General features: G+C 43.8%; 1 protein-coding gene across 1 annotated transcript in view; it reads right to left on the reverse strand.

Annotated features, from left to right (window-relative positions):
* The window catches only part of slc25a11 (solute carrier family 25 member 11), a 30,303-nt gene extending 12,765 nt beyond the window's left edge, over positions 1-17,538 (reverse strand). The window contains exons 1-7 of the mRNA XM_084318537.1: positions 17,278-17,538; positions 14,583-14,735; positions 13,626-13,743; positions 13,452-13,540; positions 12,273-12,363; positions 11,711-11,801; positions 2,669-2,768 (exon numbers count right to left, since the gene is read on the reverse strand). Of these exons, the coding sequence (XP_084174663.1) occupies positions 2,669-2,768; positions 11,711-11,801; positions 12,273-12,363; positions 13,452-13,540; positions 13,626-13,743; positions 14,583-14,735; positions 17,278-17,342 (707 nt within the window). The 5' untranslated portion in view covers positions 17,343-17,538. The remainder of the gene's footprint in view (positions 1-2,668; positions 2,769-11,710; positions 11,802-12,272; positions 12,364-13,451; positions 13,541-13,625; positions 13,744-14,582; positions 14,736-17,277) is intronic.
* Positions 17,539-26,365: the final 8,827 nt, after the last annotated feature.

Below are 26,365 nucleotides of genomic sequence, written 5' to 3' on the forward strand. Positions count from 1 at the left end.
ATATTAGTCATGAAAAGTTCATATCTGTGTGTCTGTGTCAGTATGCATGTGTGTGTGTGTGTGTGTGTGTGTGTGTGTGTGTGTGTGTGTGTGTGTGTGTGTGTGTGTGTGTGTGTGTGTGTGTGTGTGTGTGTGTGTGTGTGTGTGTGCGCGTGTGTTAGAGCCTGTTTTTGGGATTCGAACATTTGCCAGGGTTTTTCGAACGGACGTTCGAACCATCGTTTTTAATCATGCAAAAATTTGCTAATTTTTCTGGTTCAGTACTGTCGAGTCTTAGCGCACATTTACGCATAATAACGTAGCGCATATGCGCACATTGCTGCGGTTATTAAGAGTACTGACTACGTACTGGTCACGGGACGCTTCAATAATGTTTGGATGATAATCCATTTTGTGAATACATTTGTTGAAACAACATCTTTGTTGGCCAACGGCTCCTGCTACTTTAACGTTAGCAAGCTAAAGCCAAGGGCTGCGCTCTGCATAGCTTAATTAATGTGCATAACATAACTTACCTGTGTAACGTTATGTAACTTGTGTTCCCTTGGGAAAGCATCAGCATCAGCATCACTGCATACACTTGGTTTAATCCAAACGTCCATTCGGAAACGTTGCATTATGAAATAAGACGGTGAGTGTGATTCATTTCCTGATATGACGGTGACCCCTCCTCATCTCACTAGACTGTGTTGTTGTGACCTGTGTTCGCGCGTGACTTTCGCATTATTGTAAACACAACATAGTACTGTGATATTCTCATATAGATCACATTCTGATATATATTTGTTGTGTAAAATAAAAATTGAAAAAAAGAATGCACCGATCGCCACTTCCGGTTTGGCGTGAGTGTAACTCGCCCGACCATCCACCAGGCGGCGGTATTGAGGCGTTGCAATATCAGAACAGGGTCCGGCTGCGATCCGGAGGGAGGCTGGATGAATTATGAATGCCATGGCGAAAAAATTAAATATTTATCCCAAACACGTGATATGCCGTTGTTGGCGTTCAACGCATGGCGGGCAATAACGATTTACGCCGTTTATGGCGCACAATGTGTTAATTAAGATTCGAATGCCAACGTAACTAACGAAGGTCCGAACGAGTGTGTGTGTGAGTATGTATATCTGTGCGTGAGTGTGAGTGTGAGTGTGTGTGTGTGTGTGTGTGTGTGTGTGTGTGTGTGTGTGTGTGCAGGGGAGGAAACTAACTTTTTGGCTTACCAGCCAACTGGCGAGTAGATGATTTTTTTTACCAGCCAAACAGATTTTTTACCAGCCATAAATAAATCGCGCTAATTGTGATAATTACTTCTTTGTATGTCTTCGTCTAAATTGATTTTCAATCATAGTAATAATCACTGTGTCTCTACTCTTTCAAATATGTATTAGCATAAAACATTAATAAGTGTCTCTACTCTTCACAATATTAGCATAAAACATGTATTAATCACACCGTCTCTACTCTTCAAAATATTAGGATATCACATATTAACATGAAAGAGGGAACTATTCTGGACTGGGTTGGGCTGAACTGGGCAGTGAAAGATGCTGGGCTGGACTGGGTTGGGCAGGGAAAGTTGGGCTGGTCTAGGTTGGACTGGGTTGGGCTGGACTGGGCTGGGCAGTGAAAGAACCAAGCATTTCACTGTAATGTAATAGCTAAATAAAAAAAACTTGAACTTGACTTGTTACATTTGCACTCTGGTTGGATGCCAAACGTATTCTGGTTGTACTGTATGATGACAATACATTGGAATCGAATCTCATGTCAACGCTAGGGGTTCAGCAGGTGTATTCTGAATGACAAGTATGACAACATCACCGTTGTGAAGGGCATATGGGCGAGTGGTGATATGGGGGGAAACCGGTAATAATTCTGTAATAATAAAATGTCACTCGGCTGCATTTAAGCAAAGCCGCTCAGTATAGTCATCCACTATGTTCAATGCGCGTTATGGTAGCTTGTTACATGCTAGGTAGCTATCCGGCTAATGCTGGGTTAGCCTCACGCCCACTTGTCATTCTCATCCGACTCGAAGGAGACGTGTCGAGTGCTGTTGTTCGCCCCCATGTCAGACAGGCCGCACTGATATCCGAAAGAGACGACTCTACATGCAATTATTTTCATCCACAATGTGTTTTTGTCTAAGTTTGTCTACGTTGTCAAGCCGGTGACAGGAGTCTGTAGGTCCGCACGCAGTGGTCTATCCACTTCCCCTAGATGCGCGACATCTTCTAGAAAACGAGTGTTCATTGGAGGAGCTTAGAGCGCATCTGTACAATGATGATGTTCATTGGTTATGGATTATTATGAGGCGCAAATGGGAGGAATCATAAGGGGGGAGTCAGAGTTCGGCTTGTGCCAGTGAGCAAATCTGCAGATTGCAGAATAATTTTATTTTGTTTACTAGTCGCCAGACTGGCGAGTGGTCTTCGTGAATCACTCGCCAAACATAAAAAATACTCGCATTTGTCGAGTAAAGTGGCCTAATTTCCTCCCCTGTGTGTGTGTGTGTGAGAGTGAGTGAGTGAGTGAGTGAGTGAGTGAGTGAGTGAGTGAGTGAGTGAGTGAGTGAGAGAGAGAGAGAGAGAGAGAGAGAGAGAGAGAGAGAGAGAGAGAGAGAGAGAGAGAGAGAGAGAGAGAGAGAGAGAGAGAGAGAGAGAGAGACCTGGTCTTGACGATGTCAACAGGCATGGACGCTGCTGTGGTGACCAGACCACTGATCATACTGGCACAGAAGTGACACAGAATATCATCTCCAAAATATCCTGAGAGGGGAAAGAGAGAGCGAGTGAGAGAGAGAGCGAGAGATAGAGAAAGGGAGAGAGGCAGGGAGAGAAAGAGAAACAGGCATATACTGTATAAGTCAATAGCACTCTGGAATGCTCTGCCGAAAAACATCTCATCCACAATACATAATAAAATTACAAGTCAAGTATGTAACTGTTATCTGTGTATTTTATCTTTTTTTCTTTTTTGACTGGAATGTTAGATTTTATAATGTGAATTTGTATATTTGTATTAATTTAATTTTTTTTATTTATTTTTATCCACTTTTTCTCTATATTTTCTATTTTTCTATACTGTAGTGTGTTCTGTAGTGTGTAGTGTAGTGTGTAGTGTAGTTTTTCTTTTTGTTTCCACTTTTTCTCCCCATTTTCTATTTTTCTCCCATCCCAATTTCGTATTATCCAATTCTTCCCTCCCCTGTCTTGACGTTGCTAGACTATGCCTCGCACTGGTCGGTTGTAGTGAGGACAGTAGCCTTGCATCACGTGTCCCCTCCGGTACACGAGGAGGCAGCCTGTCGCATCTTTTCACCGCAGCAGCTCGAACTCTCAGTGGCGAGGAGTAACGCGTGGGAGGCTCACGCTGCCCCCGCTACTTCCTGCTTCCGTCGCACCGGCGTCACCAAACCGACCTGTAGGAGTCGCTGTCCACAACGTCCAATCCCCACCCACCGGTTTTCCCACCCTCTAACACTTTGCCAATTGTGTTAGTATGAACGACCGGCCAGCCGGTAGCAACGCAGAGAGCTGGGCTCGAACCCAGCGTCTCCTGCGTTAGAGGCGAGCGCCTTGCTCACTGCGCCACTCAGCCGCCCTGTGTACTGTAGTGTGTACTGTAGTGTGTAGTGTGTACTGTAGTGTGTAGTGTGTACTGTAGTGTGTAGTGTGTACTGTGTATTGTAGTGTGTACTGTAATGTGTAGTGTAGTGTGTTCTGTGTATTGTAGTGTGTACTGTAGTGTGTACTGTAATGTGTAGTGTAGTGTGTAGTGTAGTGTGTACTGTAATGTGTAGTGTAGTGTGTACTGTAGTGTGTAGTGTGTACTGTAGTGTGTAGTGTAGTGTGTAGTGTGTTCTGTAGTGTGTTCTGTAGTGTGTACTGTAGTGTGTAGTGTAGTGTGTAGTGTAGTGTGTAGTGTGTACTGTAGTGTGTACTGTAGTGTGTTCTGTGTATTGTAGTGTGTACTGTAGTGTGTACTGTAATGTGTAGTGTAGTGTGTAGTGTAGTGTGTACTGTAATGTGTAGTGTAGTGTGTAGAGTTGTTCCGATACCGATACCAGTATCGGAAATGCCGCCGATACTGCCTAAAATGCTGGTATCGGTATCGGCGAGTACCCTCTAATGTTGCGCTCCGATACCATGATGTAATTTATCAACAACACTGCGGACGTTGGGCTCTGTAGATATACCCTACTCGCTGAGTGAGCATTATAAAACAAACGTGTGCTTAATCGACCGTGAATTAAAGTGTCAATTGCCATTTGTCATTTTAACAGCAGAGCAGATACTTTCTTAAAATACCATCGTCCCGACAGAGCGCTGTTGACAGGGAGCTCTGATGGGTTCGCTTGGTGGCTGGTGTTATTAGCATTGAACAGCTAACCGAAAGCTAGCTTTGACGTTACCTTGGCTAAAGTTGGGGCTATTCATAATCCAGCAATAATGGCTGCAGACCTGCAAGCAAAGTACAGCAAGTTGGCAAAGGAGTATTCCAAGTTAAATCACAATGTCACCAGTAACGTTACAGTCTTCTATGGTCTTCCCATCTGCTGGTAGCTCCATGCTAGCTAACCTAGCTCACGTTAGCGTCGTCACTGAACCACCTCGCGTACACAATTAATGACATGTTGCGGACAGCCATATCGGCGACAATGTTTAGCTTTTAGTGCCAAATGATAAGAGTCTGAGGCGGAGTCTCAAAAGAGAATGTTGAATATTTATTGTGCAAAAATCACAACAGATCCTCTCCAACGGAGCCTTGTAGACTGAGTAGGGTATATCTGCAGAGCCACTGGGTAGCGAGTGCAAAGCGAGTGGATCATTGGAGTAGGGTATATCTGCAGTGCTGCAGCCCCATACTCATTGATTAATGATACTAATACAAATCTATACAATCACCTGTTGAATAAATACCATTACTTTCTAGTTATTACTAAAAAACAGTATATATAAAACAGTATCTGTAAAAATATATATATATATATATATAATTTATATACTTTTTTTTTTTAATGTATGCACTGGTATCAGATAAGTATCGGTATCGGCCGATACCCAAAGCTTAGGTATCGGAATCGGATCGGAAAGGAAAAAATGGTATCGGAACATCTCTAGTAGTGTGTACTGTAGTGTGTAGTGTAGTGTAGTGTGTAGTGTAGTGTGTAGTGTGTTCTGTAGTGTGTACTGTAGTGTGTACTGTAGTGTAGTGTGTACTGTAGTGTGTAGTGTGTTCTGTAGTGTGTACTGTAGTGTGTACTGTAGTGTGTAGTGTAGTGTAGTGTGTACTGTAGTGTGTACTGTAGTGTGTAGTGTAGTGTGTAGTGTAGTGTGTAGTGTAGTGTGTACTGTAGTGTGTAGTGTAGTGTGTAGTGTAGTGTGTACTGTAGTGTGTACTGTAGTGTGTTCTGTAGTGTGTACTGTAGTGTGTAGTGTAGTGTGTACTGTAGTGTGTAGTGTAGTGTGTACTGTAGTGTGTACTGTAGTGTGTAGTGTAGTGTGTACTGTAGTGTGTACTGTAGTGTGTAGTGTAGTGTGTACTGTAGTGTGTAGTGTGTACTGTAGTGTGTAGTGTAGTGTGTACTGTAGTGTGTACTGTAGTGTGTAGTGTAGTGTGTACTGTAGTGTGTACTGTAGTGTAGTGTGTAGTGTGTAGTGTGTTCTGTAGTGTGTACTGTAGTGTGTAGTGTAGTGTGTACTGTAGTGTGTAGTGTAGTGTAGTGTGTACTGTAGTGTGTACTGTAGTGTGTACTGTAGTGTGTACTGTAGTGTGTTCTGTAGTGTGTACTGTACTGTAGTGTGTAGTGTAGTGTGTACTGTAGTGTGTACTGTAGTGTGTTCTGTAGTGTGTACTGTAGTGTGTTCTGTAGTGTGTAGTGTAATGTGTACTGTAGTGTGTACTGTAGTGTGTACTGTACTGTAGTGTGTAGTGTAGTGTGTAGTGTAGTGTGTACTGTAGTGTGTACTGTAGTGTAGTGTGTAGTGTAGTGTGTAGTGTAGTGTGTAGTGTAGTGTGTACTGTAGTGTGTAGTGTGTAGTGTAGTGTGTTCTGTAGTGTGTACTGTAGTGTGTAGTGTAGTGTGTACTGTAGTGTGTTCTGTAGTGTGTAGTGTAGTGTGTAGTGTAGTGTGTACTGTAGTGTGTAGTGTAGTGTGTAATGTAGTGTGTAGTGTAGTGTGTACTGTAGTGTGTAGTGTAGTGTGTAGTGTAGTGTGTACTGTAGTGTGTACTGTAGTGTGTTCTGTAGTGTGTACTGTAGTGTGTAGTGTAGTGTGTACTGTAGTGTGTAGTGTAGTGTGTACTGTAGTGTGTACTGTAGTGTGTACTGTAGTGTGTAGTGTGTACTGTAGTGTGTACTGTAGTGTGTAGTGTAGTGTGTACTGTAGTGTGTAGTGTAGTGTGTACTGTAGTGTGTAGTGTAGTGTGTAGTGTAGTGTGTTCTGTAGTGTGTACTGTAGTGTGTTCTGTAGTGTGTACTGTAGTGTGTAGTGTAGTGTGTACTGTAGTGTGTAGTGTAGTGTGTAGTGTAGTGTGTACTGTAGTGTGTAGTGTAGTGTGTAGTGTAGCGTGTACTGTAGTGTGTAGTGTGTAGTGTAGTGTAGTGTGTACTGTAGTGTGTACTGTACTGTAGTGTGTAGTGTAGTGTGTAGTGTAGTGTGTACTGTAGTGTGTACTGTACTGTAGTGTGTAGTGTAGTGTGTAGTGTAGTGTAGTGTGTACTGTAGTGTGTTCTGTAGTGTGTACTGTAGTGTGTTCTGTAGTGTGTAGTGTAATGTGTACTGTAGTGTGTACTGTAGTGTGTACTGTACTGTAGTGTGTAGTGTAGTGTGTAGTGTAGTGTGTACTGTAGTGTGTACTGTAGTGTAGTGTGTAGTGTAGTGTGTAGTGTAGTGTGTAGTGTAGTGTGTACTGTAGTGTGTAGTGTGTAGTGTAGTGTGTTCTGTAGTGTGTACTGTAGTGTGTAGTGTAGTGTGTACTGTAGTGTGTTCTGTAGTGTGTAGTGTGTAGTGTAGTGTGTACTGTAGTGTGTAGTGTAGTGTGTAATGTAGTGTGTAGTGTAGTGTGTACTGTAGTGTGTAGTGTAGTGTGTAGTGTAGTGTGTACTGTAGTGTGTACTGTAGTGTGTTCTGTAGTGTGTACTGTAGTGTGTAGTGTAGTGTGTACTGTAGTGTGTAGTGTAGTGTGTACTGTAGTGTGTACTGTAGTGTGTACTGTAGTGTGTACTGTAGTGTGTAGTGTGTACTATAGTGTGTACTGTAGTGTGTAGTGTAGTGTGTACTGTAGTGTGTAGTGTAGTGTGTACTGTAGTGTGTAGTGTAGTGTGTAGTGTAGTGTGTTCTGTAGTGTGTACTGTAGTGTGTTCTGTAGTGTGTACTGTAGTGTGTAGTGTAGTGTGTACTGTAGTGTGTAGTGTAGTGTGTAGTGTAGTGTGTACTGTAGTGTGTAGTGTAGTGTGTAGTGTAGCGTGTACTGTAGTGTGTAGTGTGTAGTGTAGTGTAGTGTGTACTGTAGTGTGTACTGTACTGTAGTGTGTAGTGTAGTGTGTAGTGTAGTGTGTACTGTAGTGTGTACTGTACTGTAGTGTGTAGTGTAGTGTGTAGTGTAGTGTAGTGTGTACTGTAGTGTGTACTGTAGTGTGTTCTGTAGTGTGTAGTGTAGTGTGTAGTGTAGTGTAGTGTGTACTGTAGTGTGTACTGTACTGTAGTGTGTAGTGTAGTGTGTACTGTAGTGTGTACTGTACTGTAGTGTGTAGTGTAGTGTGTAGTGTAGTGTGTACTGTAGTGTGTACTGTACTGTAGTGTGTACTGTAGTGTGTAGTGTAGTGTAGTGTGTACTGTAGTGTGTACTGTAGTGTGTACTGTAGTGTGTAGTGTAGTGTGTAGTGTGTTCTGTAGTGTGTACTGTAGTGTGTTCTGTAGTGTGTAGTGTAGTGTGTACTGTAGTGTGTAGTGTAGTGTGTAGTGTAGTGTGTTCTGTAGTGTGTACTGTAGTGTGTACTGTAGTGTGTAGTGTAGTGTGTACTGTAGTGTGTACTGTAGTGTGTAGTGTAGTGTGTAGTGTAGTGTGTAGTGTAGTGTGTACTGTAGTGTGTACTGTAGTGTGTAGTGTAGTGTGTAGTGTAGTGTGTACTGTAGTGTGTAGTGTAGTGTGTACTGTAGTGTGTAGTGTGTACTGTAGTGTGTAGTGTAGTGTGTACTGTAGTGTGTACTGTAGTGTGTAGTGTAGTGTGTACTGTAGTGTGTACTGTAGTGTAGTGTGTAGTGTAGTGTGTAGTGTGTTCTGTAGTGTGTACTGTAGTGTGTAGTGTAGTGTGTACTGTAGTGTGTAGTGTAGTGTAGTGTGTACTGTAGTGTGTACTGTAGTGTGTACTGTAGTGTGTACTGTAGTGTGTTCTGTAGTGTGTACTGTACTGTAGTGTGTAGTGTAGTGTGTACTGTAGTGTGTACTGTAGTGTGTTCTGTAGTGTGTACTGTAGTGTGTTCTGTAGTGTGTAGTGTAATGTGTACTGTAGTGTGTACTGTAGTGTGTACTGTACTGTAGTGTGTAGTGTAGTGTGTAGTGTAGTGTGTACTGTAGTGTGTACTGTAGTGTAGTGTGTAGTGTAGTGTGTAGTGTAGTGTGTAGTGTAGTGTGTACTGTAGTGTGTAGTGTGTAGTGTAGTGTGTTCTGTAGTGTGTACTGTAGTGTGTAGTGTAGTGTGTACTGTAGTGTGTTCTGTAGTGTGTAGTGTAGTGTGTAGTGTAGTGTGTACTGTAGTGTGTAGTGTAGTGTGTAATGTAGTGTGTAGTGTATGTGTAATGTAGTGTGTAGTGTAGTGTGTACTGTAGTGTGTAGTGTAGTGTGTAGTGTAGTGTGTACTGTAGTGTGTACTGTAGTGTGTTCTGTAGTGTGTACTGTAGTGTGTAGTGTAGTGTGTACTGTAGTGTGTAGTGTAGTGTGTACTGTAGTGTGTACTGTAGTGTGTACTGTAGTGTGTACTGTAGTGTGTAGTGTGTACTGTAGTGTGTACTGTAGTGTGTAGTGTAGTGTGTACTGTAGTGTGTAGTGTAGTGTGTACTGTAGTGTGTAGTGTAGTGTGTAGTGTAGTGTGTTCTGTAGTGTGTACTGTAGTGTGTTCTGTAGTGTGTACTGTAGTGTGTAGTGTAGTGTGTACTGTAGTGTGTAGTGTAGTGTGTACTGTAGTGTGTAGTGTAGTGTGTAGTGTAGCGTGTACTGTAGTGTGTAGTGTGTAGTGTAGTGTAGTGTGTACTGTAGTGTGTACTGTACTGTAGTGTGTAGTGTAGTGTGTAGTGTAGTGTGTACTGTAGTGTGTACTGTACTGTAGTGTGTAGTGTAGTGTGTAGTGTAGTGTGTACTGTAGTGTGTTCTGTAGTGTGTAGTGTAGTGTGTAGTGTAGTGTAGTGTGTACTGTAGTGTGTACTGTACTGTAGTGTGTAGCTGTAGTGTGTACTGTAGTGTGTCTGTACTGTAGTGTGTAGTGTAGTGTGTAGTGTAGTGTGTACTGTAGTGTGTACTGTACTGTAGTGTGTACTGTAGTGTGTAGTGTAGTGTAGTGTGTACTGTAGTGTGTACTGTAGTGTGTACTGTAGTGTGTAGTGTAGTGTGTAGTGTGTTCTGTAGTGTGTACTGTAGTGTGTACTGTAGTGTGTAGTGTAGTGTGTACTGTAGTGTGTAGCTGTAGTGTGTACTGTAGTGTGTACTGTAGTGTGTACTGTAGTGTGTACTGTAGTGTGTAGTGTAGTGTGTACTGTAGTGTGTACTGTAGTGTGTAGTGTAGTGTGTAGTGTAGTGTGTAGTGTAGTGTGTACTGTAGTGTGTACTGTAGTGTGTAGTGTAGTGTGTAGTGTAGTGTGTACTGTAGTGTGTAGTGTAGTGTGTACTGTAGTGTGTACTGTAGTGTGTAGTGTAGTGTGTAGTGTAGTGTGTACTGTAGTGTGTACTGTAGTGTGTACTGTAGTGTGTTCTGTAGTGTGTAGTGTAGTGTGTACTGTAGTGTGTACTGTAGTGTGTAGTGTAGTGTAGTGTGTACTGTAGTGTGTAGTGTAGTGTGTACTGTAGTGTGTTCTGTAGTGTGTTCTGTAGTGTGTAGTGTAGTGTGTACTGTAGTGTGTACTGTAGTGTGTAGTGTAGTGTGTAGTGTAGTGTGTACTGTAGTGTGTAGTGTAGTGTGTTCTGTAGTGTGTAGTGTGTACTGTACTGTAGTGTGTACTGTAGTGTGTACTGTAGTGTGTACTGTAGTGTGTAGTGTAGTGTGTACTGTAGTGTGTACTGTAGTGTGTACTGTAGTGTGTAGTGTAGTGTGTACTGTAGTGTAGTGTGTACTGTAGTGTGTAGTGTAGTGTGTAGTGTAGTGTGTACTGTAGTGTGTACTGTAGTGTGTACTGTAGTGTGTAGTGTAGTGTAGTGTGTAGTGTAGTGTGTACTGTAGTGTGTACTGTAGTGTGTACTGTAGTGTGTACTGTAGTGTGTAGTGTAGTGTGTACTGTAGTGTGTACTGTAGTGTGTAGTGTAGTGTGTAGTGTAGTGTGTACTGTAGTGTGTAGTGTAGTGTGTACTGTAGTGTGTACTGTAGTGTGTAGTGTAGTGTGTACTGTAGTGTGTAGTGTAGTGTGTACTGTAGTGTGTACTGTAGTGTGTAGTGTAGTGTGTACTGTAGTGTGTAGTGTAGTGTGTAGTGTGTAGTGTGTAGTGTAGTGTGTACTGTAGTGTGTAGTGTGTAGTGTGTTCTGTAGTGTGTACTGTAGTGTGTACTGTAGTGTGTTCTGTAGTGTGTTCTGTAGTGTGTACTGTAGTGTGTAGTGTAGTGTGTAGTGTAGTGTGTAGTGTAGTGTGTACTGTAGTGTGTACTGTAGTGTGTTCTGTAGTGTGTTCTGTAGTGTGTAGTGTAGTGTGTAGTGTAGTGTGTACTGTAGTGTGTAGTGTAGTGTGTACTGTAGTGTGTACTGTAGTGTGTTCTGTAGTGTGTACTGTAGTGTGTAGTGTAGTGTGTAGTGTAGTGTGTACTGTAGTGTGTAGTGTGTACTGTACTGTAGTGTGTAGTGTAGTGTGTACTGTACTGTAGTGTGTTCTGTAGTGTGTAGTGTAGTGTGTAGTGTAGTGTGTAGTGTAGTGTGTACTGTAGTGTGTAGTGTAGTGTGTTCTGTAGTGTGTAGTGTAGTGTGTTCTGTAGTGTGTACTGTAGACTGTAGTGTGTACTGTAGTGTGTAGTGTAGTGTGTACTGTAGTGTGTTCTGTAGTGTGTAGTGTAGTGTGTACTGTAGTGTGTAGTGTAGTGTGTAGTGTGTAGTGTAGTGTGTTCTGTAGTGTGTAGTGTAGTGTGTTCTGTAGTGTGTAGTGTAGTGTGTACTGTAGTGTGTAGTGTAGTGTGTTCTGTAGTGTGTTCTGTAGTGTGTAGTGTAGTGTGTACTGTAGTGTGTACTGTAGTGTGTACTGTAGTGTGTTCTGTAGTGTGTAGTGTAGTGTGTACTGTAGTGTGTACTGTAGTGTGTAGTGTAGTGTGTAGTGTGTTCTGTAGTGTGTAGTGTAGTGTGTTCTGTAGTGTGTAGTGTAGTGTGTAGTGTGTTCTGTAGTGTGTAGTGTAGTGTGTAGTGTAGTGTGTAGTGTAATGTGTTCTGTAGTGTGTAGTGTAGTGTGTTCTGTAGTGTGTAGTGTAGTGTGTTCTGTAGTGTGTACTGTAGTGTGTAGTGTAGTGTGTAGTGTAGTACCTGAGTCTAACAGGCCCTGTTTAGTCTGGGAATAGGAGGCCAGCTGAGCTGCGTTCACAACCACTGCCCTCGCCATGGTAGGAACACAACCCTGGCACAAGACAGAGCGACAGACAAACAGACAGACAAGGTCAAGGTCAAATGTATTAGTATGGCCCAAACTGGGCAATTCATAGACAAATAGATTAGACTTCCATCGTAAAATCAGACAGGAAGAAGTCAGTGAAATGACACCAATCTTTACTTTCACTTCTAATAATAATAATAATAATTAGGGATTTAATTTATATAGCACACTTTAAACTCCGTGAGCTCTCACGGTGCTTCACAGCAGACGGAAAATACCATTTTAAAATAAAATAAAAGGTTTAAAACAAGAAAATATTCAAATGAATTAAATAAAAAGATAATAAAAAAAAAAAAAAGTTTAAAACAAACACAAAGGTTACAACATTCTAGTGACAAAGAGGTGATGATTTATATGGTGAACCCTCTGGGACTGAACAACATGACACTCAGACATATATAATAATTATTATTATTATGGTTTTAATGATCTTACCCTCCACAGGGTGACGAGCCCCTCCTCTTTGGTTATTCTGGCCAGGGCGTTGAAGACGTTGCTGTATCCTCTCTTCTGATCTGGAGGAAGACTGGAGAGGAAGACTAGTGAGGATGACTAGAGAGGAAGAGTATTGAGGAAGACTAGAGAGGAAGACTCACATGCTAAAGCTCCTCCCATAGTCGAGCGGACCATACACGGACTGGACTCCGCGGAGGTCCACAGGACTCATTGAGCTTTCATAGTCGATCGTACCTCAGCGGACCTCCACGGACCAATTTCCTACATGTCTCGCACCAGTTTACTACATTTCCCACAATTCTTTCGCGCTGTTTACACTTCTGTTATGGCGTCATTATCAGATGATGAAGAAGAGCTGCTCTGTTTACTGGATTTGCGGGAGAAAAAGCAGAGACGGTGGTATGTGAGGCCACTCAATGTACTTCATTTGCCAGTCTCTCTTCAAAATGTGCGTCTATCTGTGCCATCGTTTTTACCACAAGATGGCGATGGCGTCAAGGGCTAATCTCGCGTCCACGCCGTCAGAAAATAGGAGCTTCGCACTTGGAGTCTGCTTTGGGTCTGCTTTGAGTACCCTTTGGGTCCGCTCGACTATGGGAGGACCTTAATACTCTCTCCTCTGATCTGGAGGAAGACTAGTGAGGAAGACTAGTGAGGAAGACTAACGAGGAAGACTAATGAGGAAGACTAGAGAGGAAGACTAACGAGGAAGACTAGAGAGGAAGACTAACGAGGAAGACTAGAGAGGAAGACTAACGAGGAAGACTAGAGAGGAAGACTCACACATGCTAATACCCTCTCCTCTGATCTGGAGGGAAACTTTTCTTACATTCTAAATGTAGTTTACCAGTAGATGTCGTTCTTACATTCTAAATGTAGTTGTTACCAGTAGATGTCGTTCTTACATTCTAAATGTAGTTTTTACCAGTAGATGTCGTTCTTACATTCTAAATGTAGTTTTTACCAGTAGATGTCGTTCTTACATTCTAAATGTAGTTTTTACCAGTAGATGTCGTTCTTACATTCTAAATGTAGTTGTTACCAGTAGATGTCGTTCACAAGTGTTTACTGCATGCCACCAAAACAGAGAGTCGTTAATATTAATATTTGTGTTAATGTTAATAAGATTGTATTTTTTTTTTTAAACTTTTCTCTCACCGTCCATCCGCAGTCATTCTGATGAGCGCCACCTCGGCCGGCGTGCCCACAAACGCCCCTACAGCGCCCGCCGTCATGCCAATCAACGCCTAGAGAGACGAGGTTAAACACAAATAATGCAATTACTAAATACAATTATTATGTGAGTGAGTGAGTGTTTCTGTGTCTGTGTACCTTCATTAAGAAGTTAGGAGGTTTGCCATCTTCTCCCGTCATCTTCTCAAACAGCACAGTGTAGATACCCAACCTGGTGGTGGTGTAGGTGGCCTGACGCAGCAGGCCTGCAGAGAGACTACACACACACACACACACACACACACACACACACACACACACACACACACACACACACACACACACACACACACACACACACACACACACACACACACACACACACACACACACACACACACACACACACACACACACACACACACACACACACACACACACACACACACACACACACACACACACACACACACACACACACACACACACACACACACACACACACAGATATAAAGTAATTATTATTACTATTAGTAGTAATATCTTACCCAATATAAATGTCTAAATTATTACTTAGTAATAGTAGTAGTAGTAATATCTTACCCAGTATAAAGGTCTATATTAGTATTACTATTAGTAGTAGTAATAGTAGTAGTAGTAGTAATATCTTACCCAGTATAAAGGTCTATATTAGTATTAGTAGTAGTAGTAGTAGTAGTAGTAGTAGTAGTAGTAGTAGTAGTAGTAGTAGTAGTAGTAGTAGTAGTAGTAGTAGTAATATCTTACCCAGTATAAAGGTCTATATTAGTATTACTATTAGTAGTAGTAATAGTAGTAGTAGTAGTAATATCTTACCCAGTATAAAGGTCTATATTAGTATTACTATTAGTAGTAGTAGTAGTAGTAGTAGTAGTAGTAGTAGTAGTAGTAGTAGTAGTAGTAGTAGTAGTAGTAGTAGTAGTAGTAGTAGTAGTAGTAGTAGTAATATCTTACCCAGTATAAAGGTCTATATTAGTATTACTATTAGTAGTAGTAGTAGTAGTAGTAGTAGTAGTAGTAGTAGTAGTAGTAGTAGTAGTAGTAGTAGTAGTAGTAGTAGTAGTAGTAATATCTTACCCAGTATAAATACCACCGAGTCCTTCATTCCTCAGTATAGATGTGAGAGCATGGAAGCTGGTCTTGTATTCTTTGGCCTTTGACCCCTGACCACTCAACTGCATTCTGTTTTTCACCAAGTCCAACGGCTGAACAAACACTGTTGCACCCATTCTGGAGACAGCGAGAGAGGAGAGAGACAGAGAGAGGAGAGAGACAGAGATGGATGGACAGAGAGGAGAGAGACAGAGAGAGGAGACAGACACAGAGAGGAGAGAGACAGAGATGGATGGACAGACATACAGAGAGAGAGAGAGAGAGAGAGAGAGAGAGAGAGAGAGAGAGAGAGATTAGTTAGACCACTAATAACAACAGTAGTAGTACAACAGTTTTACTGAACAGTATAGACTTAGACCATCAGTTTAACTGAACAGTATCGACTTAAAGGAACACTCCAACATTTTGGGAAATTAGCTTATTTGCCATCTACCCTGGAGTTAGACAAGAAGATACATACCTTTTTCTTCTCTGTGCATGCAGTAGGAGTAGGAAGACGTTTGGAACTAGGCTAATGGAGGAACCTACTTCCAGTGACTGACGCTAAGCTAGGCTAACGGTGCGCGTCTTCCTACTCGTACTGCGTGCACAGAGAAGAAAAAATGTATGTATCTTCTTGTCTAACTCCAGGGTAGATGGCAAATAAGCTAATTTTCCAAAATGTTGGAGTTTTCTTTTAAGACGATCAGTTGAGATATTTAAATAATTTTCCTCCATTAGAGAGCTCTAATATGCTTTTATGTGTTAGAATGCAGCAACGTTTTGATTTGACATGTTACACGTGGTTCTTGTTATCAGATTTAGGATTGAAGAATTTTTCAGATACAGATACCCCATTTTAGCCTCATATCAGACTCATATCACACCAGTATCAGTGTCTATTTTATCCTGGTATCAAATCAATATCACACCAGTATCAGTATCTACATCGCTATATTACATTCATCAGTTCTCAATGTTCTGTTCTGTTCTGTGCCGTTTACACTATAAGTACTCTTGTACCACTGATAAGATACTGCAATTCAACATAAGATAAGATAAGATTTTCCTTTATTGGTCCCCTTGGATCAATTCAACATGAAGACATTCTGTCTACGCACATCCTGTAGAGACCTGGAGATGATTATAGAGCAGGATGGGAGATCTGGCGATGAAGTCATTAACCCTTTCACTACCACACTACCACAGAGTTAAGCCTTTCACTACGACAATACAGAAGGTTAACCCTTTCACCGCCACACAACAAAGGGTTAACCCACGGCGGCTACGTGGCGTAGTGGGCAAGGCGCTCGCCACGAAATCTGGAGACGCTGGGCTTGCCTGATCGAGCCCAGCGCTCCACATTTGCTTTCAGTTTAGCTGGTCGTCCGTACTAATACACATTGGCCGTATTAGGGGGTGGGAAACTGATGGGTGGGGATCGGGCGTTGTGGACAGCGACTCCTACAGGTCGGTTGGTGCGCCTGCGCAGTAGAATCAGGAAGTGTCGGGGGCAGCGTGAGCCTCCCACGCGTTACTCCTCGCCACTGAGAGATCGAGCTGCTGGACTTGTGCTATGTATGACTTAGTCCACATTGCAGCCGGCTTGTGGGAGGCAAGAAACAGCGTTCGTGACAGGGGAGGGTTGAATTGGATGATACGAAATTGGGATGGGAGAAAATATAGAAAATGGGAGAAAAAGTGAAAAAAAAAAAAAAAAAAATTAACCCTTTCACTGCCACACTACAGAAGGTTAACCTTTCACTACCACACACTACGTCTGTAGTGTGGTAGTGAAAGGGTAACCGTCTGTAGTGTGGTAGTGAAAGGGTAACCTTCTGTAGTGTGGTAGTGAAAGGGTAACCTTCTGTAGTGTGGTAGTGAAAGGGTAACCTTCTGTAGTGTGGTAGTGAAATGGTTAATAACTGTGTGTGTGTGTGTGTGTGTGTAGGGCTTTCCCTAAACAATGGTATAGGGGGCGGGGCACAGAACCACTATGGCAACACGCCAGTGCAGTGAAAGCTTGGGGCCATCTTAGAAACACGTCGTTGGGGGTCAGCAGTGCACCCTGCGTCTTGTCAAAGCTACCGACTCGTCTCACAACAGCTGTCACGTCACGCGCATGCAGCCGGTTCAACAGGATTCTGAGGCGCACCACCGGAGGGGTCGTGACATTTTGGAGCGGCGCACAGCCATGGACATGACTCTGGTCGAGAAGCTCTAACTGACTGACTGGAGCAACGCTGTGTGTAGCATTAGCTCCCTGAGTGTATGGAAGGGTCAACGCTCATTAGCTAATGTCAGCAATGTCAGGGCCTTACACTCACAGCAACTGATAAGAGATAGGGGGGAGATAGAGGGAGAGAGAGAGATGGGTGGACATGTAGAGAATCACTCTCCTATGTTATGTAATTACAACTTCAATGTCAAACAGACACGCCCCCCCCCCCCCCCCCACACACAGTTAGACCACTAACAACAGTTGGGAGAGACAGAACCTGGTTGCTCTTTTCTCTCGCGAGATCTGTCAAAACGGGTTGGGTTTATCAGCTAGCCTCTAGCTTCGCCGTAGTACATCATGTGAAATGTATATAACTGTTACATAACTGTTACTGCTTTTAATCCCAGGCTAAAGAGTGTTACAGCGATGCTATTGACCGCTAGCATTAGCAGAACTCACCCAGCCAGCCCTCCGAACAGGAACTTGATGGCTTTAGGAGAGGTTTTGGGTTTAGCGTCCGCCATGGTGCCGTCTGTCTGTGTGTGTGTGTCGGTCCCCGTGTCAGAGGGTCGTGGAGCGGACGGTCGGTCCGCCTGCAGCAGCACCGGAGCTCCGAGCAGAGAACAGAGCAAGGTGACACTCAGGGGCGCGCACGTCACGTGACACTCAGGGGCGCGCACGTCACGGAGTCTTCTTCTTCTTCTTCTTCTTCCTCTTCTTCTTCTTCTTCTTCTTCTTCTTCTTCTTCTTCTTCTTCTTCTTCTTCTTCTTCTTCTTCTTCAATGGGTTTAATGGCGGATCGCGACCACAAAAGGCGCATACCGCCACCTACTGTACAATCCATTTTACAATGTCTTCTTCTGAGTAGCCTGAGAATCCTCTCACTGGCAAGCTTGTGCCAGCCAGGGGCGTATCTAGACCCAGCACTCTACTGGGGCACAGGGGGGGAGCATAGCTGTCAACATTGGGATTTGAAAAAACTGGAGATTTCGCCCCGACCGGCGCTATTGATATGCAAAGTAGCCAGGTGGGTATTTATAGCGAGTTGGCGAGTGCAGCGCATTCCTGTGTGCACGCGCGTGCCGTGCACATCCGTGCGTGTGCATAATGTATCTTCTCAATGATTCTATGTTATAGCTATATGATCTTTCTCTAATGTATAGTGGAATAGCTTACTCTGCTCGTTGTGTTTCCCGTTAAAGTAACAGTTCATTCAAATGTGGTCCTTTGGAAATCACGTGGAGGCGGAGACAGCGCTGCGGGTGAAAACGGTTCTGACCGTTGTTTTATTGGAATATCCAACAGCTTAAATTATCTGGTTCACAGCATCAATTATTTTCTATCTCTAATCAGCTTTTCCCGGAGGGCTTCTTAGTGGCGTCTCTTATTCTCGAACTGGTGGGGTGGATTCTCCGTCTCTGCTTTTCCGTTCTCCCTGCGTGTCTCTCTGCGTCTCGGTGTCTCCGTGTCTCTGTCTCACCTCCATCATTCAACCTGTAGGTTTTATAGAGAAGAGAGAACCCCCCCCCACCCTTGCCCCATCCAGTGCCGTCACCCCAGAGAGCCTGCTTTCCTATTGGCTAGAAGGTCTCCCCTCTCAGTGATTTGGGTCTTGCGAAACAGCGTTACAAGGTGACCTTACAGAGGGGATATGAACTAGTTTCCTTTTAGAATGATTTACCCAAGTGTCCTTGAATGCGACCCTCATACAGATGGAAATATAGTACCCACTCAACTTAACAGTGGGTATCACAGAATGGCCTGTTTGGTCTGCTTAGCTAAAGTAAACAGAACTCGGATGTTGGCCTTCAGGCCGTCACTTCTTGACTTAAAAGTTTAGTTATTTGGCGCACCATCCCTGTTCGTTGTGGAGGAAGATGTGTCATATGTTTGCCATTTGATCTGTTCTTATTTTTATGGCACTCTGGGCCTTTCCTATAACTGCTAAGTGAAGGCTGAAGGGGTGCACTGTTAGCTTTTTGACTGAGTTCTCCTGTGGCTTTTTCCATCAACCGCTAGATGATTTTAATCCTTCCCGTAATGCTTATATGGGTCATTTTGATCCATTTCGACTGAGGCCAGTTAACAGCCTTCTTGTTGACTCAAATGTATGGTTAACCTAACAGGTGATTTGGCATGGCTGTGAGTCTCTATTTTTCTAAGAGAAAATAACCTAGTTCTTTGCTATTTCATATATGTGCATAATTTCTATTGTTTAATTTACAGGTTTTATTTAGATAAATATACGACAATCCACCCTTAGTGGGTTTCATAACCCACTATATAGCACCAATATGTTCTAAATTAAACATGTTAAACCATAATTATCATTTTTGCTAATATTTTCAAAAAATTCAAAAAATCCAAAATTTACACAAATCGAACTACCAAACCCATTTCCGTCTGTACAGTTACAAAATCATCATTCACTCTTTCCGTTGGCTTCTTCCCCAGTCACACACAATATCAGTTATTACTATGACTTCAGACTAAGAAAGCTGTTCCTGTTTTTACAAGGAAACACTCTTTCAATAACAGCTTTTTTGTTTAGACTATTTTATCCATGTTTACTTAGCTTCAATGTGTCTGTTTTGTGTAATTGACTCTGCAAGAAAAGATTAATACATCCTACCCAAAAGATTAACACTCTAAACATCGAGGGAGATTCAAACCAACAAACATAAATCATCTCTTCTCCTTGTAAAGACCACTGAGGCCTCAATTATTCTTCGCTTTCATCCCTGTCAGTTATCCCTGTTTAAACCTCCTGAGGTCTTTACTGCTACCTCGTTTTGACTGTTTTCTTCTTGTTGTATTTTGTGCTAACCACAGCCTCTTCTTTGTTGCATGCAGTTTTTGGTACTGCTCCGATTTTCCACAGAAGGAAACGATTTTCCCTCTGTCCTTTTTTGCATTTTGGATTGTTATTTACAAACACACAATGGATTGGAAGTTCTCTTTTCCGCACAGATACATCTTTACTGTTCTGTATTTGACAACACTCTTTTTCCAAATTCGTTATCTATATATTCCACAGCTTCAATTGTTAATATTCAATCAAATCACCTTTGTCTCATTCATTTTTGTGCTGTACTATCTTACTAGATCAATTATCTCAAGTTCAACACAATCACCACTTCCACCCTTGAAAGTGGAATAACCATTTATTACACTATCAATACCTTGTTTCCAGACAGCCTCCTCGGTCCGGACAGCCAGCTCTAGACGAGGCCAACCACCAACAGAACCTATGTGCATGGTAACAAACCACAGTCCCTTTAAACACACATCCCACACACTCTGCCAGCCTTCAACAAGCCGGTGCAGAGTCTCCCATAAGCCAATTATCAATTTCACACGTCTGCACCCTACTTGTAAACTATTTGGCCAATGGTGACCAAAATCTACAGAGCTTACCTATAAACAGAGAAACACGTTCGCCCAACACTTACCAAACCCAAAAAAGTGACACAACTCCCCAGAATCTACTCCTGGACTCTCAATGAGCGGAAAACTAAATCATGAACCAGCTCCCGTCCACCCTTAGTTTCCAGCCCATTATATTAGACATTCCTACCAGTCCCGCTGTGTCACCACCACCTGCTATCCCTGACCGGCGAGAGATCCCTCCCAGCCAGTCAGTTCCTAAAAAAAATAGAGTGTCAAACAAAAAAAAAAAAAAAAAAAAATTTGCAAACAAACATAAACAAAAATTCGTGAGTGCCCTCATGCAACACACCCATCAACAGAACTAAACTATCAGCTAGAGGCATAAATACCCCCGCATAACCACTAAGAAATAAAAATTAAAAATTAAAAAGAAATTAAGTAAAGAAATTAATTTTTATTATTATTTTTTATTTTTTTTTAAAGTCTCCTTGACCACCCTTGGATCAAGTATGTATAATCACTACTAAAATAGTCCTTTGTTATTAACTCTGTTTAATATTATGTCTAAATATCAACTGTTTAACCCTTCTCTGACACCGTCTGGTTCAGAGTTCACATGACCACAAGAGCCATTGCGGTGACCATTTTTCTCTCTCTCTCCAATCTGTGCAGCCGGGCCAGGCTGTACAGGTGGGAGATACCAAAAATCGTCCACCATACCCTTCTCCCTTACGTTTTCCTCACTGCCACAGCAAGAGTTGATCAGACACACTGTAGCAAAAAGGAAAACCCATGATTGGTCTATTAATTAACTGTTAGTACGATTGGCTCATGCATCTGTCAGTCATTTCATCTCTCCCTGTTAGTTGCACATCCATCTTAGTCGCTTCCACTCATAACCTAATGTACCAACGCTTCTATATATACATATATATATTTTTTTTTTTATTCTATTTTTATTCCAATCAGTCCTTTTTCCCATTTTAACTTATTAATACCTCTATTTTCCCGAGCACTATGAGCTTCGCTTGTGCATTCCTGCCTCGTTCTTATTCAACCTATGGCCTTTGCAGACACACCCTCTTTACACCCCTTCTGAAAATGTCCCAACTTTCCACATGTCCAGCAACTCTGTTTTCTGATGGACGCTTGCTTTCTATTGGACTCTGGCTGAGCCCGCCACCCTTTGCCACATGACCGAGCGAAATGGCCAACCTCCCCACAACCCCAGCACACAGCCGACGCCGGCCATCCCAGGGGTTCCAGTTCACCCAGTTTACCACGACTCCCACAGTCTCTCGGCTGGCCTCCCACCGTCCTCTCCAGGTCCACCCCTCTCCTGTCCTCTGGTCGCATGTCCTGTTGCCTGGAGGAGAGAGGGGCATACCTGTCCTTTTCTGCTGCCTCTCCTCTGGCCTTCTCTTGTTGGGAGGGGCCTGGAAACTCACCCCTCCTGCGGTTCTGTTCACCCTGTTGCGGCCCAGTTCCCTGTCCGGGCAACAGAGCACAGGGCATTCTTTGATCACAGCGGCCTAGGTCAGACGCCCGAAGCATGATCTCAACAGCTGTCGCTTCTAGTAGCACAGTCTTTCTCGCCAGTTCTCGTCCCAGTCTCTGAGTCTCGTGTGCGGCTTGACCGATCTCCAGCTGTGTCTTCATCAGATCTCGATGAACTGCCTCGTGTTGTTCGAACGCTGTCACAAACGCTCTCTGTTGTCTATAGTATGCTGCCTCTTCCCCCATCTCAGCACGGGCGGCTTGCCGTCCCATCGTTGGGCTCCGCCTCTCATCTTGGCTTTGGTGCTGAGGGCAGGATGGATGTGGGAAACGGGTGGGCTGTAGAAACTGTTCGTGTATTCCATACCTGCTGTTGGTCTCAGTTCCAGCCCTCCGGCCAGAGTGGACTTCGTGGGACGGCTGTAACCTCAGTCTCTTTTTCTGCCCCTTGGTTAAACCGCAGTCGCCTGCAATGGACACTCCAGCTTGAATCGGTTCTGGTTGGAGTAACACCGTTGTCACTGGTTCACTCCCCTGTGTTGGAATCAAAGTCATCATTCCAAGTCCTTCTGTCGTACTGGTCACATGAGAGAAGTCCATATTCAAATCAATCAGATCATCACTGGTATAGTCTATCTGGGAAATGTCTGCAGAGGCTCTCGGCCTACTCCCCCCAATGGCCCGATCACTAAGGCCCTCTTCCATATTGTCGTTGTTGTTATTCTATTGTTATTGCATCTAACGCTTCAGTTGTTCCTATCAAATGTCCCACTAAGGTGAACTTCCTATGTTACTGTCATTCATTCCACTTTCAACACACTCTTGTAATCACCGTTTGGAAGAACAAGTTTCTCTGTGTCCAAACCTATTTTTCGCTACTTGAGTTAAAATTCACCCACACTATCAGATTTATACCGGTGCAGACAGGGATTGACAATTTTCTTATCATTCATACTATACCAAGGCTCATATAGCCATTTCCCCAATTGGTATTGAAATCGCCAGAGCCCTAGTCCTCGCCGAGCCTGTGCAAAAAGAAAGCAAAAACATAACACTTAATACAGTGGCATTTCCCTTGTCATTTCCTCAATATTTATGCATTGGAAATGTCGGGCATTCCTATACTAATTCTTCTAGAGAGATTCGGTGTGATCTACTTGAATATAACGATACGGCTTTACTTGTTTTTGTCCGTTTGTCCAACCGGAAACTGGAGGTTCCAATCCTTTGTGTGTTCCTTTCACCTTTGGTTCTCTGGGGAACATAATCATTAAGTTCCACACAACCTATCAATTCTAACAAATGGTAAACTTGGTTAGCCATCTGTTCCAATTTCTTTTTGCCTTGTTGAAATTGTCATAATTTATACTTTAAATGACTGCTCCGCGTATTAACTTATGTATAAATGTAATATTAACTTCCCTACTTGCTTTCTACTATGAAAATCAAAAACTATACTTCTTCCTACATTTCTCACCACATTTACATCTCACGCCTTCATCACATTCTTCATACAACACCATTCTACATTATTTTCCCACACATACCCCCTCACACCACCAAAAAAACCTTTTGGTGGCGTCACTGCTTCCATCCACTATCACGGGAAAAAATTTATCTTTAGCAACTTAGGTCACTAAACCCCTGACCGTTACATAGCCCAGTTGTCCACGTTATTAAATTCATGAACCCCAGTACTATACCCACCGCAACATTTCCCATGATCCCTGAATCCACGAGACCCGTCTTCTCACAGCCCAAAGCATCTTCCCTCAGTTTCGAACCTGAATGAAAACACCCCAAGCCCCCTTCCAAGGAATATCACAACTCGTCCAACCACCACCTGTACCGGCACCTATTTCACATACATAACAGCTACATAGTTTAAAACAACCACCCAACCAATAACACACAACAAGACGCAAAGCCAACCCTGCCTCCAAGGACCCCAACCGAAGGGGGAAACCAGGGGACTGGCACTTTCCCTAAAATGAAAAACAAAAAACACGCCACAACCGTCTCTAACCAAAACCAATCTAATGTAAAACCCATCTCCCTTATAACAAATGCTCCAACTCCTTGCCCCCAGCCCAAACACACACGCCACTCTCAAGAGGGCCAGTCTGGGGGTTGGAGGGACCCCAACTAGAAACGGTCCGTAACGTACCCACAATCCATTTGAAGGCAAGGCATCGAGGGGGGGCGCACGTGGAGAAATGAAGGGAGGGAGAGAAGGAGAGACATACATACGGAAGAGGAGTTCCCAAACGACCATGAATATTACCCTATCCTTCCGTAAAGTAAACACTATTTTAAATACAACCACTGCCTCAAACCCACCATAAGGGCAACCTAACTCGAATACTCTAACTAACTGCATGCCATGTATGTCCTGATGAACCGAAAATGGGGGACCCCGATGTAAACAAGACGAAAGTCCTTCCCGGTCTGCATCCCCTTAACAATCGTGTGTATTGAGCCGTACTGTATTACCCATTCTGATAAAGTTTTCAACCCACCAATCAACCAACAGAGTCCATCTGGGAGAGAGGGATAGACAGAGAGAAGGTGAGATACCGGGAGGGAGGGAGGGAGAGAGGGAGAGCGGGAGGAAGACAGGGAGGGAGAGAGGGAGGACAGATGAAGGGAGGGGGGGCACAGAGAGGGAAGGAGCTGTTATGAAGGGAGGGGGGGGCACAGACAGATGAAGGGAGGGGGGGAGCTATGACGGGAGGGGGGGCACAGAGAGGGAAGGAGGGGGGACGCTATGAAGGGAGATTTATTTATTTTCTTTCTATTCCCAGAATCAACCAGCAGACTTCACCGTACAGCCTGGTCCAGTTAACCCACAGCTTAATACAACTAATGGTCTTTGCATGGAGTTCCTAAAGGCCACCACTATACCCCAAGGGACGGAGGGAGGGAGAAGGGAATGGGGGAGGGAGGGATGCAGGGAGAGAGGGAGGGAGGGAGGGAGAGGGGGAGAGAGGGAAAGAAAAAGAGAGACGGCGAGACGAAGGGAGGAGGGGGGGACGGGGGAGGGAGAAGGCAGGCCGAAACCCCACCTGTCCAAAAAGGCCTTTGACCGTCATCCCCCTATTTTAACTTTATCGCCCTCGTTTTTTAAATCCTTTGTTTATTCTATGTTCCTAATTAACCAAGTTCTATTCCTCCCCTATAACTGTTTTAAACCTGTAGCGTAGCACTCTGGGATCCCATCGAACAAAAAGCGCATCACAAATCCAATCCATTATTATCACTATCACACGTGTGGCTGCCGTCCTGGCGGACATCTGTGCTCTACTGAGTGCACCCTTCTAGTCCAGCGAGAGCGCCGACGCTCCGTATATTTTGAGCAGGGTTGCCGTCTGTCAACACAAGTTGGAACCCTGGAGGAAGCGACATAAGGAAACAAATTGCCAATAACTGTGAAGTTATCTTCGAACCCGTATCAGGAAATAAGCCCTCATCACATCCGGTTAAATTAAATGCGAAACAAGACCTCCTGTGCGTCTCATTTTACAAACTTGTCCTCGTGAGCAGCGCGCATCACAACCACATCTAAAGGTGCATTGTTTGCAAACATTAGAACAGACACGTGACTCATACGCACACAGGAACGGGAGAGAGGGAGGGAGGGAGAGAGGGAGGGAGAGAGGGTGGCAGGGAGGGAGGGAGGGAGGGAGGGAGAGGGAGGGAGGGAGGGAGGGAGGGAGGGAGGGAGGGAGGGAGGGAAAAGAGTACTATATCTGCATGGGGGGGCACACACTATGGTATAGAGGGAGATGATATCTCATCTCTACAGTGGGGAGGGGGGGGGGGGCACACACCATAGAAACTATGAAGGGAGAAAGGAAGCATTCCAGGGAAGGAGCTGTACCATAGGGAGCTCACACCATATAATAAATGGAAGGATGGAATGGACCCACTATGATAGTGCAGGATGGATGGAAGGGGGGAGGGGAAGGGGGCACACACTATGATAATGCAGGATGGCACCCATTTATAATAGTGCAGGATGGCACCCATTATAATAATGCAGGATGGCACCCATTATAATAGTGCAGGAGGGGGCACACCCTATAGGGAAGGCTACAGTGGGGAGGGGGGGGCCCTGATGAAACTCCTAGTATCCTCTCATATACTGTACCATTTTAGCCATAAAAGGGGAAAAAAGGAGGGAGGGAGTGGAAAAGGGAGGGAGGGATGGAGGAAGAAAAGGAGGTGAGGAAGGGAGAGAGAGAGAGGAGAGGAGAGGAGAAGGAGGGAGGGAGAGAGAGAGAGAGAGAGGGAGGGAGGGAGGCAACCTAGGGAGAGAGGGCGAAGCAACAGCAGAGGTGTATCCATTTCAAAGACAACACCGCCCCCTGCTGTCTCTATTCGACAAGTGCGTCATCACGCAGCCACTCCTCCCATGACGTCAGCCGACGTGCTCACACAACATGAACCCCAATTCCCAGAATTCCCTGTACCGAATCGTAGTCCGGCATTAAGGATGGCTTCCCGCGAGACGTCGCCACAGGCTTACGTCACGTTTACACACACAAGGTCCCGCTGTCAGCAAAAATAGCATCACGCGATATTCCCCGAGACTCCCAGCATGCAACATTGTTAGCACAGGTAGCTTTAGCATGTTAGCATAGTTAGCTTAGCATTTTTA

This window comes from Notolepis coatsorum (genome assembly GCF_963971535.1).
Source record: "Notolepis coatsorum genome assembly, chromosome: 1".
Classification (NCBI taxonomy): Eukaryota; Metazoa; Chordata; class Actinopteri; order Aulopiformes; family Paralepididae; genus Notolepis; species Notolepis coatsorum.